Below are 15779 nucleotides of genomic sequence, written 5' to 3' on the forward strand. Positions count from 1 at the left end.
GTTCTAGGGTGAGTGCTGGTTCAAAGAGATGCAATTGTGGACTGTTAGTGTCCAAGAGCAGGGCATGGACAAAGGATAATCCTGGTAGGAGGTTCCTTGCTTGCCCTGATTATGATGCAGACACATGAAGAAGGGGCTGCAAGTACTTCAAATGGGTGGATCAGGAGGATCAAACCAGTTGGCAGACAGAGGTAATTCAAGGGTTAATGCAAGAGAAACAGGAGTTGAATTCTGAATTGTTGAGTATGAGGAAGGAACTGAGGCAATGTAAGCAGCATGTTAGGAAAATAGAGAGTGATTACCTGTTGTTGAAGATGAGAAGGTCTGCTAGACTTAACCTAGGGGTTAACTGTGATTTATGGAAAGTGGTTGTTCTGTTATTTGTAGGGTATTGTTGGTATATGTTTAGGATGTAATGTATTGCCAATAATAATAATATAAGTAATGTAGATCAGGTTTACCTTACTGCTTGCCTTTTCTCTTAGATCTTGCTAGGTCCTGTAATCACATTATGCAATGACTTGCTTGATTAATGAATGGAAATGATATTAAAGTGCTCAAATGAATTTGTATTTGCATAACTTGTAATACCTGCAGTGCTTGACTAGAAATTACAGATGATTGGCTCTGTTGGCTTGACAGGGGGTAGTCTTGACTGAAAGAGTACAGGGTCTGATCTCCCTCATAGTCACTGTAAAATTCTCTCTACACTTGTTGCCTTGGTGGAGCAGCTTGTGCAAAAGGTGGAGGATGTGCTTGAAAATTTGCAGGCTGTAAAAATAGTAATGTTAATGACCTATTATCAACAGATAGAACCATTTACAAATTAATAAAGTAGTGAACTTACAGTAGCAACTCTTTGATATCCATTGGGGTAAGTGTAGACCCCAACCCCTCTCATGTGCATTGGAACAGTAGGAGTTGTAGATGCTTCCTGTTCTGATGCACTGGGTTGGTTATGTGTGTTCTGTTGCCTTTCTTGACCAGAGTTTTTGCAACCTCTTTTGTTATGGCCTGTGACACCACACAAGCTGCATTTCATGGCTGTTCCAGTCTTTCTCAACCTGCCAGTTATTGTTACTTCTCCCACCTGATACCTCCTGTTTTTCTTGGGTCTTCCTTGAATTTTCTTTAATTTTGGTGCAATGACAACACCATCAGCTTCAGGCCACTCTTGGGGCCCATTCAAAGGCTCTAGAAGGTATTCATAGGCCTTGAGATAAGTCTGTTTTGTGAAGTACTCATTCACATAATGCTCAGGCTCATCCACTTTGTTCCACACAGCAACCACATCATGTTTGCAAGGAATTCCACTTATTTGTCAAGCATTGCAACTACAGGTTCTGTGTTGTAAGTTGACCACAAATTTGTCTTGGGTAGCACCCTGCCTTACCCCATAACAGAAACCCCCATCCCAAAAAGCATTCCACCCCCTTGCCCATATCTTATTTCTCTCAAGAGTCTTTTGGATCCTAGGGCATAATAATATGTCTTTGTTGCCTTTTTCATCTCTTTTTTTGTGAAGCCTCTCCATTAATCCCTCTCTAATATCTTCTAACATAGTGATAATGGGCTTATGCCTTGAGGTGAGAATGTAGGCATTGAATACTTCACTCATGTTGTTGTCCACACTATGACAACAAGACATAGGGGTGTAGAATGCCCTACACCACTTCTTGTAATTTCTGTTCAGCAAATCCTCTGCAGCATCTTCTGATATTGCTCTCATCTGATCAATGTTTGCTTTAAAATCATTTTCTGTGTTGCTCTTTGCAATTATCCAATATTGCTTCCTATATTCAAGCCCTCCTCCAAATACAGTCCTAAAATTGCAGTATACATGTCTGGCACACACTCTTGTCTCAGCCTCTGGGAATACAGCTGCAACAGCTGCTAATAAGCCTTTTTGCTGGTCTAACATGAAAGTGTATCCAGCCCCTTGTTGTGTCCCCAAGTCATCTGCAAGTAGGGAAAGAAACCAGGTCCAAGTATCTGTTTTTTCAACCTCTACAACTGCCCATGCAATAGGGAACATTTGATTGTTCCCATCCCTTCCCACTGCAACAAGTAATTGACCACCAAAAGACCCTTTTAGGAAGCAGCCATCAAGAGAAATAAATGGCCTACAACCTGCAAGGAAACCCTTCCTTAGAGCCTCAAAACAGATGTACAATCTCTCAAACACATGATCATTCAACTGCAATTTCACAATGTTCCCACTGTTACACCTCCTTATTTCTGCAACATACCTAGGCAGGAGAGAGTACTGCTCTTCATACTCTCCCACAATATTAGCCTGCCCCTTTTTCCTTGCCCTATATGCCATTAGTGTGCTCACTTTCAGTCCTTTCTCTAACCAAAGTGTCTGAATGATGTCATGGACCTTCATGTAAGGGTTAACTCTAAACCTATTTGCAAAATATTCTGCAATCCACTTTGAATTCATTCTCTTTATCTGCATAGACCTCCCATAAGTATGCTCCCCATTGTGAAGTTTAACCTGAAAATTCCTTTTAACCTGCTCAAAGGATGCCCATATCTTCCAAGGACAACCCTTTGCAAAATTTCTACATTTAGCCCCAACCCTATTTGGATCATTCCTATAAAAATGTAAATTCCTTCCACACTCAATTGTGTATTTTGCTAAAGCTTTCCTGAAGTTCACAGCATTTTCAAATTTCTGTCCTATAAAAAAATTAGACTTTGTATTGTCACTCTCAATAGCTCTCTGCCTTTTTTCACCTTGAGGCATAAGGTATCCAAAGTCATCATCATCCTCATTTTCACTAGGGCTGTCAACATCACTTTCACCCTCCCAATCATTGGCAATGAAATCAGCTTCCCCATCCTTAGATTCTGCTACCCTCTTTAACATATCCATCTCCTCTTCATAACTCTTTTCCTCTAACTTATGTTGGCTTACCTTACTCCTAGAATTGAGGAGTTCATCATCATCCTCATCTGTCCCTTCACTATCATAATCAACATCAACCCCAACATCTTCATTATCCCTAGGTGCTGAACACCCTACCCCACCACCAGTAAGCAAGTCAGTAAAAGATCCATGACCCAAACCCATACCAGTTGTATGCAATGTAGCCCCTAACTCATGCTCTGTGTAGATATGAATTACCTTAAACTCCAATAAAAGAGACAAGAAAGGATCAAATGTCTTACTATCAAAAGCCAAGAACCTAATACCATCAACCATTGTTTTCCTAGGATCTAAGTAATGCATCTTCACAATGTCATCATGTTCTAAAAACTCAATTATATTCTTCACATAATCTGAATCCACACACTCAGGTATGTCCTCAAAGACATTAACCCTACCCCCACTATAATACATATCCCCCCTAACCAACCATTGACCACCATGATGAACCACAATGCAAGGGTTCAAAGCCATTATTCTGTCAAAAAGTAATGTAACACAACTTTAGATTTACCAAACCATGATCATCACAATCTATTTTAGTTATGATTACATATGTTTCTACAATCTATTTTATATATGTTTCTCAATCAATTTAAGTTATAATTAACACAATATTCATTAATTATACACACATAATTGATAAGTGACATTTATGCCACTATTTAGATCCCTTAATCATGGTATTTTCCCGCATTTGTCCCTTGTTTATGCCTCTTTTATCCATTTTCTTGTGTTTTTGCTTCCTCTTGTTGTTCTTTCCCCGTTTGTCTCTTTTTTCCTTTTTATTGGCTTTTTCTCGTGTTTTGTAGGTGTTTGGAGATGATCCCGAGATAAAACAAGACCTCGAGAATTGGAGCCCACTCGAAGAGCTAAAACATGAGCTAAGGGTCGAGAGAAGCCAAGCAAGGGAGCTAGGCTTGGAGAGGGCAAGCAAGCACCCATGCATGAGAGGAGCAAGAGCAAGCAAGAAAACACCAAGCAAGCCAATTTTCTGTAGATGCCTTGCGCGCCCTGTAGAGCCCTCTCACGCATAGAGGGCACAGCCTGACTGTTGTTCACTATTTTGGTCATAACTTTTGATCTACTTATAAATGGATTGAGGTGATTCAACTTGCGTTGGAAACTAGACTTGGAGAGCTTTCCAACGGTAGGTCGCACTCCCCCAGAAGCCTCCAAGACCGAAAGTTATGGCCGTTTGAAGTTGAAGGTTGCTGCCAGTTCAAAGCTTCCTGCGCGGGCGCGCAGTCCTTTTGCGCGGGCGCGCACGCTGTCAGCCCAGCCGATTTATTTCCCTATTTAAAGGCTGATTTGGGGATTTTTTGGGGGTCTTCTTCCTCTCTCCTCTTTGGGGTGAAGAACCCTAGCTTCTCCATCATCTTCAACTCTTAGATTAGCTTAGATTAGTTATATATTTAGTTTTAATCCTTGCTTTAATCCATTATAATGCAGTTTAGAGTAGATTTAGGATAGTTAGAGAGAGAAAGTTGGAAGCTTTAATGGAGGATTGAAGAAGATGAAGATGCAAAGTGACATTGTTTTGGATTACTCTTCATAAATCTAATGAGCATTCTAAACTCTATCTCATTTATTGCTTTCTTTAATTCTTGCTTTGTTTAGTTATTTGCTTGATTAGTATAGTAGTTTTGATAATTTGTTCTTCTTGTTGGGTTTTATTCTTAGTCTCTCTCTTGTTCCTCTTTGTTGGTTAATGTTTGTTGTTCTTGTTAGTTTAGTTTGTGTTAATGTCTTTGATTTTGCTAGTTTAGTTATGTTAGAGTAATTTTCTTAGCTAGGGTTAGGGTTAAATTGGGGATTAATGAGCAAGATGAACACTTTATTGATGAGCTAATTGGAATTGTTGATGTATTGAACTAAAAATGAAGGTCTTAATGCTTGGTGTCTTTCTAGCCAATTGATGTCATGATTTAATTGCTATTGTGTTAGTTGTGCGGGAGTGAGCTAGCTTGATAGAAGTATTTCATTGTTTAGTTGACCATGACCTCATAGGCGGGGTTGAGAGTTTAATGGCCTAGTGTGTGCGGGAGTGACCTAGGTTGTTAGGCAATTCTCCATATTATCGACTTGACCAATTAGATTAATGATGATTGTTTGCTTGCGTTTGATTAGTGCTTGTATATTGGTTTGTATGTATATTTCTTGGTGATTTGGTTGTGCTCATTGAGGTGTGTTTAATGCTTGCTTTTGCTTTGGCCGGTTGAATGCATGATCTAATTGCTATCCTATTTAGTTGCTTGGGAAAGAGCTATTTAGGTAGAAGTGAACCCCTTGAGTTGATCACGAGCCTCGACCGGGATTGGGTGCTTGATTGTGTAGCGTGCTCGGGAGAGACCTAGATGATTAAGATTTGCCCCTAGCAAGTTATTGAGAATGTCCATGTTCATTGCTATTCTTGTGCTTGTCACATTGATTGCCTTGATTACCCTTCCCTAGTGATTTTACCTCTTAGTTTCTCTTTCCTTAGTTAGTTAGTTTTCCTCTTTATTTTAATCTACTCCCCATATCTTCTTGACCTAGCTTAGTTGGTGGTAGTGTGATGATAATTTAGCCGTCTCTGCGGATCGACCCTTTACTTACCATTAGACTTGTCTAGTGTAGGTTTAGGTATATAAATATTGTTTGGTAGAGGGTAGTTAGTCCAACGACCTAGCTTTTCGCCTCTCATCAATAATTCAGTTCATATTACATATGTTTCACATTCTAATTTAGTTTGGATGAACACAATATTCAATTATGATACACCATGATCATAAAACATAATTAACACTTAATTAAATCAAACATAAATAACAACATTAAATAGATTGATAAATAACCATAAACCATTCCAATTCAACTTTTATAAACATCTAAATCCAAAAACCAACATTGTTAATTGTTTACAAAAGCAGACATACTTAAAATGAAACTAAACAATGTCATGGTAGTGACAAAATCACAAAAGGCCCTACATTTTGTCACTCCAAAAGACTACCTTCCCATGACATTGAATAATTACCTATAAACACCATAATTAGCTTAACTAAGCAGCATCATGACTATACATTCATTCCTAATCAGCTGCACCAAAAAAAAACCCCCTTCCTACACTACCCTCAGCCTAGGTCCCCTAATCCTCCTTGAAAAGCAGAGGGAATCCATCAAAGTACATCGTCATGTCTTTGGTCATCCAGGCATGGAAGTCCCTGCCCCCATTGAAGACGATGTCCTTCAGAACCCACTCCGCCACTTCAGCATGTGGGCCATAAAAGGGGAGACGGAGAGCCAAGTGACGGAGGCGCCACCAAATTCTCCACTTCTTGCACACCAACTGGACGTTCACTTCGTCCTCCCTGTTAACTCTGCTGAAGATATGGGTATCGAGGAGGTCCTGTTGGCTGAACATAGGGTGAGCATGCCCAAGAGCGTCCATACCTAAGGCCATATCAAGGTATATATCAGTTTCTATCTAGTTCATGTGTTAACCCCTGATTTACCCACACACCCATTACATCAAAACCCTAACCTAAATTGCAGATTCTCAACACACTAACAAAAATTTATATGATCAACTATGTTTTTCATGGTCTTTACACACTAACAACACAAAATCATGAACAATTTTGAGAAAAAAAAAATTTAAACTCATAATTCTAATCAACAAAATACCAAAACAGAGAAATAAACAACTATCACTATCATAATTTAACACAAAACAACAAAGAAAAGGAATATACCTTCTTTTGAGTAGAGCTTAGCGTACTTGCAGGAGTTACACTCTGAATCAACAGGCCACATTAATGAACACACACGTTTGAGAATTCCTCTCTGTTTAGGGTTTATGTGAAAGAAGATGAAAATGATCTTTTTACCTTCCTTCAATTCTTTATATAGGAAGAAATGAGTGGTGGAAAGGCATCTGCCTTTTGAGTTCGCGCGCCAAACGAAGCTCATGATGGCTTTTTGCATTCTCGAGGCTTTCTCTGACATAATTTTTTATTTTTATTTTTATTAAACTCTTAAATTCAAAGTAACCTGAAGCAACAGGTAGCAAACAGAAAGGTAACCTGCTCAGATGGTCATAGTACTCTAATTGATACATTTGTAAGTTCAGTACCTTAATTGATACAAATAGCAAAGTTTAGTACCTTGTAGTGTATATTACTCGATGCCGCACAAGTATAAAAAGAATTTAAAAAAATTTAAAATAGTTTTTTTTAGAAAATAACACCACAAATTTTTGGATTATAAGTTTTTAACACTACAAATTTTCAAACTTTTATTATAACACCATAAAAAAAAATCAAAAATTTAGATTTTACCGACACCTAACGGATATTTTGATGGAATCTGTTAGTGGGACCCACTCTGAACAAGTGTCAATAAGACACTAGTTTAAATTAATTAATTAATTAATAAATAACAAAAAATTTAACCCAGCCCCACAACCACAACCGGAAGCAGTACACTCCACCGCCTACCGTCGAAATCACCAGTCGACACCCTCACCCACCAAAACCTTAGGTAAATCCCACCAATCAGCCAGCTCCACCACGTAGATCCACCCCCTCTTTCTTTTCCCGCCACAAATCCGTCAGCCAACCTAACCCCTTCAACCCACTCATCCCTTACCCTTACCCAAAACGACCAAAATCGTTTGAAATCGACCATAACATCATTAGAGCAAACAATTTTGGTGATGGATACTGGTGTCTGCCACTGCGTGAATGACGAAGTTAGGGTTTCATTTTTCGGGGGTTGTCGACCTGTGGAGGGTGGGGCTTGTGGGCTAGTGGGTTTAATGGGGGTTAGGTGGTTTGTTTCGAAGATGAAGGAAGAGGTTACGGTGGCTAGGTGGGATTTCGAGGCTGGGTTGTAAGGCTGTCGGAGGTAAAGGTGGTGGCTGGGACTTAATTAGAGTTTTTTCTTTTTTTTTTTATTTTGATTTTTTTTTAATTCAATAGAATAGTGACACGTGTCTATTGTGGGGCCCACTAACGATTTGTTTTTTTGGAGGAAATCCTTTTTTTTATAATAAAAGTTTTAAATTTTGTTGTGCTATAATCCAATATTTGAGAAATTTATGGTGTCATTTTCTAAAAAAAAAACCATAAAAAAATTTACAAGTAAAAATAAAAATTAAGTTCTTAAAAAAAAAAAAAAAAAAAAAGGTGTTTGATCATCCATATGAGAGAGTGGTGTTCATAGTATAGATATTACCTTTTTATGTACTTGTCAAAAAAAGATAAACTAGCCTTTTGGACTAGAAAAATCGTAAAAGAATAAACTTAATAATTTTTTATCCCTTGTAATCTCAATGAATGTTTTAGGAAAAATATTGTAACCATTATGTGATTGAAAATTTATAAATTAATTTAATGGAAGTTGAGGAGTGGGAGGAATTCTCAAAAAAAAAAAAAAAAAAAAAAAAAAAATTAAGGAGTGGGGGGAAAAAAGATTACTTGTATGTGAATTAAAAAGTGAAATGTATATATTGTTGATGAAAAATGTTGAAAGGATTTAAATGTTGGAGATGAGTGGGGAAGATGTATAGGTTGTTAAGACAAGAAAAATTGTAAAAGTAAATTATAATAAAATAAATTCAAAGGGTGAAGAAGAGGTGGACATGTGGTGTACATATATAATTTGTGTTTTCATATATTCCCTTCGTTTTGTTTAATGCGTTACTTTGATTTTTGCACTATTCACATATTATGGTCGCTTAGTTTTTTCACCTCTATAAAATAAATAAATGTTATTATATATTACTTCCTCCGTTCTTTTTTAGGGCTGTTCTCATTGACTGAACTGAACTGAGCTGAACTGAACTGAACTGAAATGAGCTGAACCGAGCTGAACTAATCTGAAATGAATATTTTATAAGAGAAGGAAATTAGGAGCTGAACCAAACTGAACTGAACTGAGCTGAACTGAACTGAACTGAGCTGAGCTGAACTGAACTGAACTGAATTTCAACGTAAGAGAACAGACCCTTACTTGACCCGCTTTGACTTTTACACTATTCATCACCCCTCCTTTGACCATCATTTGTGAATAATATGTAAGGAAAAATATATTCATGTAAGATCTTTTTGAATTTGTCTCAATAAGTACTACCATAATATATGACCTTATAATTTTTATTTATGTAGAATTAAAGTTATTAACTGATCATTAAAGTTTTGCATTGACAAGCGTGATAAAAGAAACAGGTCAAGTAAAAAAAACAGAGGAAGTATGCCATCAGATTAGTCATAATATCTAGTTTCATACTCCCTTCGTTTTTAAATACTTGCTCCACTTTCCTTTTCCTGCTGTTTTTAAATACTTGCTCCATTTCCTTTTATGAAAAGCTTTTACAATATTTAATTCATTTCTCACACTTAGTGGACCCAACATAATACTCTCTCTCCTCCTATTCTTCCACTACTTTTGCTTTTTACAATTTTTTATTTTTTCAACTACCCCACTACCTCCATATTTTATTACTTTCTCCAATTTCTCCTAAAACTCTGCGCCTGGAGAAATGGAGCAAGTATTTAAAAACGGAGGGAGTAATATATTTACTAATACATAATTAAAGATATCAACTGTAAAAGTTACGTCTCAGCAAATGTGTTAGTCAAACTGATGCATTTAAAAAAACAGAGGGAGCAATAGAAATAGATATAAATACAGATTACCTTTTAGTGGGCGTTTGGTTCAAACAATGGTATAAGTTTGGAATGAGGAATTAAACCTGGGTGGTATGGGGTTGGAACTTGATACTTGATTTCATATGTTTGGTTTTTATCTAGGAATGACAATTTCTTTTTAATTTTAAACTAAAGGTATGGGTTTGAGCCATACCCACCCCCCCCCCTTGGGTTTCAAAAACCCATACCTTGGGGGTTTGAGGTATGGGTTTGGAAAATGAAATTTCTACAAACAAACACAAGGTATGGGTTTTGGTCATTACAAACCCATACCTTATACCTAATATGCTTGAACCAAACACCTCCTTATGTATAGTTGACAAGTAAGAATGGGTCACTCTAGGTCGAAGGCTAATAATCAAACTTAAGGGTCAGTTAAGTTCACCTTAAATGATCTAATTTAATTTTTTCTAATCTGATATGCTTTAATCTTTTATTTTTTCTAATTTGGTATGCTAAACTCAGTTTTGCTAATCTGATACGAATGTCTTATCTGACTAGTCTTTGAAATTGTATGTATCAATTAGGGTTTTGTTAAATTCGTAATAATGTGTATTTTTCATTACAAAAATAGAACATATTCACCTCCAATTTGACGACTAGAGAAAAATGCATGTCTTTGTCCAAATGTTTGGCTTGTTTCACTTCTTAATTTAATCCTAGTCCTATTCAAGGTGTCGTTCATACGGAACACAAAAAACGCACATATAACAATACACTATGTTATAATTTGTTTTTTTCCAATCTAATTTGATCTGGACTTATTCAGGTCGATCTAGTTTGTAATTGTTTAGGCAAATCTTAGTGAAGGCATCTAGGAATTTGCTTAGGGATTTAGGGGTAATAACAATAAAACCACAAGTATGGAATACAATAACCAAGAGCAATAATAAAGCAATAAGTAAACAATTAAACTAAAAGAGAATAAGTTTGGAGATAAAATACTGAGTAAGGACATGCCTCCTTGTTCAGCAAAGACACGATTCCGAGAGTATAAAATAATCAGCTTATGTTAATGTATATGTGAGCGTACATGAGTATTATGATGTCTAATTATGCTATTTATACTCAGGACCCATTAGGGTTAGAAAGATACTGAATATATTCAAAGCATGAGAGATCTTCTTGATTTATTGTATTTCCATGTTCAATAGGTGTATTCTTGGCAAGTATCTTCATGACTAATATTCTGATCTTGCTTTCCTTGCTTGTTCAAGTCAAGCCGTTTTGCCTGCTTTAGTGTATCTTCTGATCATGGAATGGTGCCCTAAATATATTGGGTCGCTTAGTGATACGGGCCCAACAATTGCCCCTAAATTTTATGTTCAAGTATTGAAGGTGAAATTACCTAAAGGGAGTCGTTGGAGAATTTTCAAATTTTTGGAAGTTATTTCAACGATTAACAAAAATAAGAAACGTGATGGCAATTTTAAGGCAAGTGCCTCGATAACTGTAAAGGGAGGTTTATTTCTCTTGCAGTATTTATTGGGTGTGCAGGCTTACATCAAATCACTTCACTCTTTGCCCCGATTTCGAATTTTCTTCAGCTACTTTCTCTCTCTTCTCTGTTCTTCCCTGTTTTTCTTTTATTTCTTTTGCTTCCTTTGTGTTTTGCATTGGGTGACGCCGTGAGAGCAGGGTTTGCTGGGGTTGATGAGGGTGTGAAGAAATTGACTCTCATCGCGCAGAATGTTTTCCCTGCTAAGGATGTCTATCCTTCCCATATGATGAAGCTAGGAGGATGTTCAGAAAATCGCTACTGTTGCGTGGTATCCTGATGGAGTGGTGGTGAAAATACCATCTTCAAGGGAAAGGGTGGACTAGACTGCCCCTGGTTGGGTGTTTTTTTTTTTTAGTATCCCTTTGTGATTGGGCATACCTTTCCTTTCTCCCCCCTTGTTTGTCAAATTCTGTCTAAGACTAGGGTTTTGCCTCGTCAATTATTGCCCCAGACTTGGAGGGTTTTGCGAATTTTTGACTTGTTGAGTGCGAGGTTAGGTATAAAAATGGATGTAAGGGATTTTTGCTATCCTTACACTATTAGGACCAGTGGCAAGGGTCGAGTTGGATTCGCTTAAAGGATGGTGTCGGTCCTTTGGTGACAGGTCTGGAGAAGGCGTTTGATAAGAAGTGGTACCACAAGTTTTTCTTTGTGAGGATTGATTCATTGGGTGATGTTTGTGATTTTTTATTGACACTGTTGAAGCTGAAGGTATTTTATTTTCTTGTTTTCTTTGTGCTGTTTTCCTTCTTTGTTGATTTGGGCTTATTTGCTTGATGGTTGTAGTGAGTAAATTGAAGCAGCGCTCTCAATCTCCGTTTCTGATCGATAAGTTGTACGAGTTGAGTGAGGACGAGAGATCTTTTATCAAGTTAACGCAACCTGAGGTGGTTGTCCAGAATAAGGCTTTGGACGATTTCAACTCTGAGAAAAAAGTTGCCCCAACTATGTCTCAAGGTTCGTTTTTCCTTTTTGATAAACTATTGTAGTGCTATCATGTTGCCCTTGTTGGACATCTACTTATTGCATTGTTGTCGTGTGCTTTGTGTTGCTCTTTCTGTACTGTTGTTTCTGCTGGGTTTGCATTGTTGTTTGTTTTTCCTGATTGTACCCTGCTGAATTTGCTGTGTGCCTTGTAGATACTATAGGTCATTAAGGTCTCATGATTTGCTCCTCATGATGGCTTTGATGGGATATTTGGTTCGTACACGTATAGAGTGGCTTTCAAAGTATGGGCGTAATTTTATTGAAGCGGTGACTAAAGCTAAGATGATTTTTTCTAAGGGGGTGTACCTTGTTTCCGTACTGAGTAAGGTTTTACTTACATAGTAGATAGGAAATTGCTCCTTATCTTCTTCCCTGGTGAGAACTGCACTGATCGTACTTTCAGATACTGCGAGGTACAACTGAACTGGTTCTCCCTCTTTGGGTTTGGAAAGTATCAAAGCTAAATACTCTTTCAGCTTCTGAAAAGCCTCTTCGTGCTCCCGTTCCCATTTGAACTCTTTATTCTTCTTCAGTACTTCATAGAAAGCTTTGTTTTTGTCGAAAGATTTAGAGATGAACCTATTCAGTGCTGCTATTCTCCCTGTTAGACTCTAAACATCTTACTTTGACTTTGGTCGTTCTAGATCTAGGATGGCTTTAAATTGGTTCGGGTTAGCTTCTATTCCTCTTTGTGTCACTATGTAACCTAAGAATTTCCTTAATTGTACTCCGAATGTTCACTTTATAGGATTTAACTTCATTCCGTATTGCTTCAGGATGGCAAAAGCTTCTCTGAGGTCCTTGACGTGATCAGCAGCCTTTTTGTACTTGACTGCCATATCGTCTATATAGACTTCCATTGTGTTCCCAATTTGCATGTTCTGCAAACATTTTATTTACCAACCTCTGGTACGTCGCTCCTGCATTCTTCAATTCAAAAGGCATTACCCTGTAGTAATAGATTCCTTGGCTAGTAATGAATGCAATCTTTTCTTAGTCTTCCTTGTGCATGAGGATCTGGTTGTACCCGTTGTATGCGTCCATAAAGGAGAGTAGCTCATGCCCTGCTGTTGCATCTACTATGGCATCAATGTTAGGTAATGGGAAGGGGTCTTTTGGGCAGGCCTTGTTGATGTTTGTGAAGTCGATGCATATTCTCCGTTTTCCGTTCTTCTTTTTGACTACTACTATGTTGGCAAGCCACTCTGGGTACTTTACTTCTCTAATCTTTCCTGTCTTCAACAAGTTTTAAATTTCTTCATTGATGATCTTGTTCCTTTCTGGCGTGAACTTTCTTCTTTTCTGTTTCACTGGTGTATGCATTGGATCTACGTTCAACTTGTGAGTGATCACATCTAGAGAGATTCCCTTCATATCTTCATGAGTCCAAGAAAACGCGTTTTTTTTCTATTTCCAAGAATTCTGAAATTTGCTGTCGAAGGTCTAAACTCAATTCTGATCCTATCCTGACTTTTTGATCTGGATGGTTGGGGTTCAGCTGGACCTCTATTGCTTCTTGCTCTTCTGCTATACTGAGTTTTTCTTGGCCCAACTGACCCTCTAATTGCTATGCTGAACTCTTCTCTACGGATGTTGCTTTCAGGGAGATCTTGTAACATTCTTTGGCTTCTTTAGGATCCCCTTTAATTTCTTGAATGCCCCACCTTGTAGGGAACTTAATGACTTTATGATAAGTAGATGGGATAGCCTTCATTTCGTGTATCCATGGTCTGCCCAGAATCATATTATACGACGATAAGGTGTCGATCACTAGGAACTTGACTTGCAGGTTAATCCCTTTTGTGTAAGTTGCCAATGTTATTTCTCCGCTTGTTTTCTTGGTCTCTCCGCTAAAACCTACTAGCATTGTTGACTTGTTGACGATGCTCTTCTCATCAATGTTCATATGTTTCAAGGTATCAATCATAATGCTGTTCGCGGAGCTTCCGTTGTTAACGAGGATTCTCTTGATCATGCAATTTCCTACTGGGAGTGAAATAACTAGGCCATCATGATGGCCTTCTACGACATCAATTTCTTCGAACATGATTAGGATGTCCATCTTTGACCTTGCCTTTCTATCGGGCTGATCCATATGGCTTTCTTTTGCATGCCGCTTCACTGCTGAATATGTTAAGCCGCACACCTCTGACCCTCCTGATATGAAGCATATGGTCTTGACGATTGGAGGAGGAGGTAGGGGGGCACCTTGCTTGGATTCATTCTCCCTTCCGGTCCTAACTGACAAGAATTCTTTAATGTAGCCCTTCTTCAATAGGTAAGCAACTTCCTTCCTGAGCGCGACGCATTCGTCAGTTGTATGGCCAATATCTGAATGGAAATCGCACCATCTTGATGGATTTTTCTTTTATCTTGGTCTGTCACTCTTTTTAGGCCACTTCTGGGCCACTGCACGGTATCTCCCATTTTGATCAAGGTTCTGATTACACCTGCAGGGTTAACATCGAAACAATATTCATTTCAGGATCTTCCCTCTAATATGAGAATTCTCCCTTGACAGCATTGATTGACCCTTCACCAAAACGGGAACGCTAGTATGGCTTGAATCGATGATCCCTTCTGGGGAAGTTATTACTCCTTCTTGGCTGGCGATCTGGCTCTGGAGTCTTCTTTGCATACACATCTTCTTCAAATCTGACTTGTGCCATAGCTTTGGCTTGTACGTCTTCAAAGGTTGTGCAGGGATACTTTGTTAATTCCTTATAGAGTTCACTATGATCTAGCAACCCCCTTTTGAATGCATCGATTGTTGTAGGAGCATCGCACTTGTGTATCCCGATCTTCTCCCTGTTGAACCTGTTAAGATAATCCCTCAAGGATTCTCCATGTCTTTGCACAACACGGTAGAGATCTGAGGATTGCTTCTCGATTTTCCTGCTACTAGCTAATTGAATCTTGAAGAGATTCACCATCCCTTCAAAAGATCAAATTGTCCCATTATCTAAATTAATGAACCAAGTTAGGGTTGAACCTGATAATGTGGCTCCAAAGCCTTTGCACATGATGGCTTCTCTAATATCTCTGGAGATCGAGCTAGTCATCATCTTCTGCTTGTAGAGGGATACGTGCTCATCAGGGTCTGTTGTTCCATCGTACATGGCCATATTGGGCATACTGAACCTCTTTGGCACTTCCACCATGACGATCTCTTCTAAGAAAGGAGACTCTATGTAGCCATCTGCTGCTTCTTCCTCCATGGGCTTTGGCACTCCAGGAATCTTGGCAATCTTGGCCTCAAATGCTTTGAGGTACTCCTTGACCACCTTTTCTATCTTTCCCTCCTCAGTTCCTTCCTGTTTTTTCTTCTTAAGAGTTCATGCATCCATAAAATCTAAGTCCAGGGGTTGCTCCTTGCTGTTAGAGCCTTTTTCCCCTTTAGGGGTTTGGAAGGTTCCGGACATATCAAGCTGCATGGCTATACTTTCAGTGCTTTTTCTAGTGTTAACGATTTTGGATGCAACTGATTATATTTGGCTGCGGAGGGCTTCATTTTGTTTGGTTAGGCTAGTTAGCTTGGCTTCGGTTTGAACCTTTTGGGCTAACAATGTTTCGATTTGGCTTTTTTGCTAGTCTAAGGTTTGACGGAATGCATTCATTCCTTCATTGATTTCGGCTATGGTGAAAGGTACTAGCTGTCCAG

At 38.4% G+C, this 15779-nt stretch overlaps 2 protein-coding genes across 2 annotated transcripts; both read right to left on the reverse strand.

Moving 5' to 3' along the window:
* Nucleotides 1-705: 705 nt before the first annotated feature.
* LOC110731889 lies at nt 706-3409 on the reverse strand. Its single transcript, XM_021911809.1, has 3 exons — nt 1339-3409; nt 848-1269; nt 706-771 (listed from the first exon to the last, which is right to left on the reverse strand). The coding sequence occupies exons 1-3, from the start codon at nt 3407-3409 to the stop codon at nt 706-708; spliced, it is 2559 nt and encodes an 852-aa protein (XP_021767501.1).
* Nucleotides 3410-13685: 10276 nt separating this feature from the next.
* Nucleotides 13686-15336, reverse strand: LOC110731890. Its single transcript, XM_021911810.1, has 3 exons — nt 15111-15336; nt 14715-15053; nt 13686-14449 (listed from the first exon to the last, which is right to left on the reverse strand). The coding sequence occupies exons 1-3, from the start codon at nt 15334-15336 to the stop codon at nt 13686-13688; spliced, it is 1329 nt and encodes a 442-aa protein (XP_021767502.1).
* Nucleotides 15337-15779: the final 443 nt, after the last annotated feature.

This window comes from Chenopodium quinoa, unplaced genomic scaffold (genome assembly GCF_001683475.1).
Source record: "Chenopodium quinoa cultivar QQ74 unplaced genomic scaffold, ASM168347v1, whole genome shotgun sequence".
In the NCBI taxonomy this organism is placed as follows: domain Eukaryota; kingdom Viridiplantae; phylum Streptophyta; class Magnoliopsida; order Caryophyllales; family Amaranthaceae; genus Chenopodium; species Chenopodium quinoa.